Source organism: Manis pentadactyla, chromosome 13 (genome assembly GCF_030020395.1).
Source record: "Manis pentadactyla isolate mManPen7 chromosome 13, mManPen7.hap1, whole genome shotgun sequence".
Taxonomy (NCBI): Eukaryota; Metazoa; Chordata; class Mammalia; order Pholidota; family Manidae; genus Manis; species Manis pentadactyla.
In genome coordinates, this window is record NC_080031.1 from 56,094,789 (window position 1) to 56,101,758 (window position 6,970).

At 38.2% G+C, this 6,970-nt stretch overlaps 1 protein-coding gene across 1 annotated transcript; it reads right to left on the reverse strand.

Moving 5' to 3' along the window:
* LOC118920669 (olfactory receptor 14K1-like) lies at positions 1 to 951 on the reverse strand. The gene has a single exon (XM_036901920.2). The coding sequence runs from the start codon at positions 949 to 951 to the stop codon at positions 1 to 3; it is 951 nt and encodes a 316-aa protein (XP_036757815.2).
* Positions 952 to 6,970: the final 6,019 nt, after the last annotated feature.

Below are 6,970 nucleotides of genomic sequence, written 5' to 3' on the forward strand. Positions count from 1 at the left end.
CTATTGTTTTTCCCATAAAACCTGTAATGATAAATTTTCCATAGAATCTTCCCCAAAGCTTCCCTTGATTTCCTTGTTTCTTAGGCTATATATGATGGGATTCAAAGAAGGAGGCAATACAGCATAGAACACAGTCAGCAGAAACTCTACAAGATGTGGGGAATCAGGAACAGGCTTCAGATAGGCGCTGGTGGCTGTTATAAGAAATGTTGTCACAACTATGAGATGGGGCAGGCAGGTGGAGAAGGCTTTTGACTTCCTTTGTAATGACTGCATCTTGAACACTATATTGAAAATACAAATATATGAATAACCAATACAAACTAAACAGAAAATTCCAAATATGACACCAGATACTATAGTAACATCAATGGTAATGTGTGTTTTTGAGCAAGAAATCTTCAGGAGGGAGGGCACATCACAGAAAAACTGAGGGACTTTTCTGGAGTCACAAAAAGACAAAGAAAATGTTCCAGCTGAGTATAAGACCCCAAAGAGACTCCCAGTGCACCAGGAGGCAACCATCATCCTCACACAGACGGCCCTGCTTATGATGGTGCCATAGTGCAGTGGGTGACAGACGGCCACATAGCGGTCATAAGACATGCCTGTTAGAATGCACAGCTCAGATGCAGCGAGGTGAGTCACCAGGAAGACCTGTACTACACATCCTGGGAGAGAAATGAGGCTTCTGCGGGTTAGAGAGTCCAGAATAAGTTTTGGAACTGTGACGGAAATGAGACAAGCATCAAGGAATGATAAGTTCCTCAGGAAAAAGTACATGGGGGTGTGAAGACATGGGTCCAAGGTGACAAGGATGATGATGAGTAGATTCCCCAGCAGGGATGGGACATAAATGAGCAAAAACAGAAAGGCATGTACAACCTGGAGCTCCCTGGAGTCAGAGAATTCCAGGAGGAAGAATCCCATCACTGCTGTGAGGTTGGTCATGTCCTCCACTCTGTTCACCTGGTGTGGGACAAGAGAAGGTAAGGACTCCCAGAAGTTTCTTGCTAAGTCTTCAAGGCTTCCATTAGTACATATTTATTTCTATTAGAATTAGTTACTCTTGTGTTTATAACATGCCCAGGTTTACTCTTTCTAAGTGCATGTTAGCCTTATGAACCTCTCACTGGTTCACTCTCAGTATGCGACAGAATTGCATATACATTGAATGAGCTGAATTGGCGGGAGCCATGCTACTCAAGCTGTGTAGTAGAGCTCAGGCTGGAGGAGACCCCCGCAAAGCAGGGGCCTTCACAGCTGGCTCCGCCTATTACCCACCTTGATTTTGTTATTCTCCATTATACTATTGGCTTTGCTTTTGCTTGCATTTTTGCCAAGGGCTAAGCTAACCTTTGATAAGCAGCACAGAAAGGAGGAGAACATAAACTTCCCAGAAGCCTTTCAGGACAATGGTCCTGAAGAATGGAACATGCAGAGGCCAGATGGCGATCCTGGCATGGAATATCCAACCCTGCAGGTAGTTAGTCAAACACTGACCACCCCATCTCCACCTAAGTGGGAAAGCCCCCATTTTTGCAATGCTAGTGAAATTAGTGATGAAGAGTTTTATAGGAAAATTAGAGAAATAGAGTTATGGGAGAATACCGAATGGAATAACTCTGTTAGTCAGCAATGCCATGAAAAGAAAAACTCCCGGTTTAGTCCCTACAGTGATGGGGCCATGGAGACCTGCATATTATATATCAGGGAAAATTTGGTATCCGCCTAGAGGAAAGAGAAATATGGATAGGACAGAGAAATTTATTTTGCTGCCTACTGTGCCCTATGAAAGGGTGTATGATGAAGATACAAATTTATGGTTTTAGATTGATTATAAATTTATTAAAGCCTCTAGAAATATAAATGATAATACTGCCTAGCTAACTGTGCCAGTGGGTGACCTGTATTTCACCCTGAGCTGATAGACTCCATAGTCACTGTTACATGCTGCACGCTTCTGCGGTCACATGCATTACTTAGAAACCGCTTTGCGTAAAAATGAGAGACACAATAGAGTACGTTACTGAGAAAAGTTTAGGTCAAGAAACAGGAAAAAGTCACCTGTCTGACACTTGGCTAACCACGTATAGATAAGAAGGAAATAGAAAGATAAAGTTTGCCTATTCTTGTTAATCAAAAGAATAAATAAAAAATAATCATATCTTTGTGCAAAATGGTATAAATAAAGATGTCATCTTCACTTTGTAGAGGGACCTCCTCCCACTGACTCCGCATCCTGTCTCTCCATGTGCCGACTCTGTCCTGCACCTTCCGGCATCCCAGCCCTCAGCTGGAGCTGGACTCCGGCACTGAATGTTTCATTATAAGGCCCATATTACAAGTGTGCCATACAAGTCATGTTAGGATATTACTGCTGTAATCTAAGACACAGCATCTATCACAGAAAATGGTAATCTCTCTCTTTACCTATGGACTACTTTAAATCATCTTCTCTGATGGGTGTTTTGCCTGATGAGGGAAAATCATCTGAGACTGAATGTGGCACACATCTGTCTCCTGGTGTTTGCCACAGGCTAGCATTGGGACACCCAGATGCTCACTGTGCTGGGAGCAGAACAGCCGCCTCGGCTGCACTATTGGGCAGAAGGTGGGTTTCTCAAGAGTCTGCAAGAAGGTAAAATAGTTTTTACAGAATTAATAATCAGCCTCATTGTGTGAATTTTTCAGAATTATTTCTCCCAGAAGTTATATCTTTGTACACTTTTCTTTCATTATTCATGAGGAATAATTATCAGAGGACATACTTATCATCTGAATGTGTATAATATAAAAAAAGCTTATAGTTTTTCTTAAGGTTCCTCCAGTGACCTGTTGTGACAAAAATTACAAGACCAAAAATCTAAATGCACTTGACAAAAATTAAAGGCAAATATAAAGTCACAATGTTATAACTGAAATGACCAGCGAAGCATTTTTCTAATAAGCCTTGTAATCAATGTGTTTTCTGTTTTCTGATTTTCTTTTACTGTCTGGATCTAGTTCTTTGAGTTATAAAATAAAGAGGTTGGATTTTACTCATGTGAAATACCTATCTCTACATAATGAGAGTTTATTTCTTGAAATATATAATAGTATTGATGATATTCAGGCATGTGCTAGGCACATTCTTGTTACTTTGAGTATATGTCCCATCTGTACCACTGGAGCAAATGTTCAGTTAAGTTCTGGTGCTATTACTTTATTGTACAAGATAAGCCAAGCTAAGCCAGCTGAAATATTTGCTACTCATGCATAATACAGCAGGAGACATGTATCTCAACTATTTGTATATGATCACAATTACCAAATTATTCTCTATGCATGTTAATTTGTTATTGAAAACAATGATCTTAAGCTTCCTGGTAAGGATATTTGGTGAGCTTCTGTTCATTTTCTTAATAGATATTATTAAATTTAGCTCCACATCTCTGTAAAACATTGTTACATCACAGATCCTTATACATCTTCTTGACTGAGGCCACTGGGATAAACACCCCTAACGGAAGATGAGCTCCTGCATACGGCCTCACAGTCATGCGGCAATGACAATGACACCTACCAGAATAGTGTCTAGTCTTATACTAGAAAAGTCAGAGGAACAAATATTCAAGTAAATAAAGTGAGTACATAAAAATAATTTATATAATGTATATATCTGCACTTTTTAAAAGCTACCATTCATTATTAAAATTATTTCCACCTCCATGGTCAGTGCAGCCCAAGGAGGCTCATTTCTCTCGCCTTTTTTCCTTCAACCTTACAAAGCCCCATATTCATACTCACGAGTTGGGATTCAAGATGCCAATGTCCTGTGCATCCCAGTGAACCCTTCTCCTCGCTGTTTGTTGGTCTCCATGCTCTGAGGGGAAATGAGTGAGGTTCACAACATCTGAGGTCCTCTTCTATTTTTAAAGAAGATGGAATTCTTTTCAATTTGTTACACGTTTTTGCGGCCACGGGGAGGTCACGGATGAATCTCATCTGTCCGGGCACCCGGGGCACGTGTTCTGACATGACTGTGGTGTGCGCCACACTCTGGCTCTCTCGCTGTTACTTTCCCTGGTGTGTCACTGGATATGTTCCACTGGGCCTGTTCAATTATAAATAAAATGCCATATATTGTCACAATACTTCTCATTTCATTTCAGCCCAGAGGGACTGCAGTTATATGATCTGTGATGATTTTTACAGCAGTATTGCTTATTTGCTTCCTCTGAGCTTGGAGAGTGTGAATTTTCATTTTAAATATCTCTCAAACAATCTCATATCTGCGTTACATCCAGGTTTAATATAAGAATATAATGATATGGTCTCATTACTAAAAACCTCAATTTGATTCTGGTAAATTATATACCTTGATAATTTTTCTGGCTGATTAGTAGTGATGTTCTTGACTACCACCATCTTTCATAAATGGATATTTTTGATGTTCAGAAGTTCACTATGTTTTTTTCTAGCAGTTATATAGTTTCATATATTATAATAAATCTGCATTCCTTTTTTAGTTTATTTTTTTGAATGGTGGAAGAGAATGATTTTCATTCTTTTGCATGTAGCTCTCTGGTTTTCCCAACACAATTTATTGAAGAGATAATCCTTTCTCACATGTATATTCCTGTCACTTTTATTACATCTTATTTGACTGTATATAGGCATGGGTTTATTTCTGGGTTGTCTATTCTTTTCCATTCATCTTGGCATCTACTTTTTCACCACTGCCATACTGTCTAGATTGTTGTAACTTTGTTATATTCCGTGATATCCAGGAGCTTGATATCCTCCACTTTGCTCTTTTCCAGGACGCTTTTGGCAATTCAGGGTCTCTTGTGGTTGCACCTAAATTTCAGGATTATTTGCTTTAGTTCTTTGATATTTTCCTTTCATATTTTGATGGGCATTGCATTGAACATGTAGATTATTTTGGGTAGTATGGCCCTTTTAACAGTATCAGTTCATTTTATCCATGAGGATGTCTATTTGTCTATTCTAACTGTGTTGTTCAATTTCTTTTTTTCAATGTCCGAGTTTTCAAACTGCAGTTCTTTCACCATTGGTTACATATTTTCCTAGGCTTTTTTTTTCTTTGGTATCATTAATCTACAATTACATGAAGAACACTATCTTTACTAGGCTCCCCTCTCAACCAAGTCCCCCCACAAACCCCATTACAGTCAATGTCCATCAGCATAGTAAGATGCTGCAAAATCACTACTTGCCTTCTCTGTGTTGCCCAGCCCTCCCTGTACCCCCCTCCATTATACAGCTAATCGTTATGCCCCTTTCTTTGTCCCTGCTCTTATCCCTCCTTTCCCACCCATCCTCCCCAGTCCCTTTCCCTTTGGTAACTGTTAGTCCATTCCTGGGTTCTGTTAGTCTGCTGCTGTTTTGTTCCTTCAGTTTCTCTTTGTTATTATACTCCACAGATGAGTGAAATTATTTGATACTTGTCTTTCTCCACCTGTCTTATTTCACTGAGCATAATGCTCTCTAGCTCCATCCATGTTGTTTCAAATGGTACGATTTGTTTTCTTCTTATGGCTGAATAATATTCCATTGTGTATATGTACCACATCTTCTTTATCCATTCATCTCCTGCTGGACACTTAGGTTGCTTCCATTTCTTGGCTATTGTAAATAGTGCTGCGATAAACATAGGGGTGCATCTGTCTTTTTCAAACTGGAGTGCTGCATCTGTACTTATGAGTTTGTTTCTATTTTATTTCATTTTTCATTATTTGCTTTTTTAGATTTTAAATTTATATGGATCTTATGGTATTTGTCCTTCACCTGGCTTATTTCATTAAGCATAATACCTTCTACATCCATCCACATTGTTGTAAATAACAAGATTTCATTCCTTTTTATGCCCAAATATAAATCCATTCTATATAAAAGCCATTTTTCTTTTTCCACCCAGGTAATAATGGAAACAAGATACTAGTATATCTTGGCTATTACAAATAATGTTCTTTTTAAATTTCAGAATATAGTACTATTTCTCCTGTTTTGTAACACAGCTATCTCAAATATTTATGGTCTAATTGCTTTGCCCCAGACTATGAAGCACTTTCAAATGATATGTTTATGAGATGTGATTATATATTCATCAAATAATTGTACTATAGAGTCATTTATTAATTTGGCATTTTACTCTACATTTTTACCTTATTATATTTTTATTTATGATGAAAACTGAACATTTTGAATGATTTTTGTATCATCCTGCATTGTATTTGTTATGTCTCTATTCTCCTCCAGAGAAACAGTTCTTCAGTATCTCCCTGAATTTCAAGACCTGAAATCAACTTCAACTATTGTTGAAACAGAGGGCAAATAATCCTCAATTCATATGGACCCACAAAGGCATTGAGTAGCCAAAGCAATCCTGAGAAAGAAGAAGAAAGCTGGGAGTATTACACTCCCTGATGTCAATCTACACTACAAAGCACAAAAAAGACCCATAGATCAATAGAACAGAATATAGAGCCAAGATATAAACTCACACATATATGGCCAATTAATACACAATAAAGCAGCCATGAAGATACAGTGGGGGAAAGACAGCCTCTTCAGTAATTGGCATAGAGTAAAATGGACAGCCACATGCAAGATAATGAAAGTGGATTATTGTCTAACTCCATATACGAATTAATCTCAAAATGGATTAAAGACCTAAAGATAAGACATTATACCATAAAACTTATAAAGAACACATAGGCAAAAATCTTTTGAACTTAATGTAAGTATGAACAATATTTTTTCCAGACATATCTCCATGGGGAAAGGAAACAAAAGCAAAAATGAGCAAGTGGAATTACATCAAACTAAAAAGCTTCTGTACAGCAAAGGACACTACAAACAGAAAAAAAATCGGCAGAAGAACTGTAAGACATTTCTCCAAAGAAGAAACACAGATGGCCAACAAACACATGAAAAGATGCTCCACATCGCTAATCATCAGGGG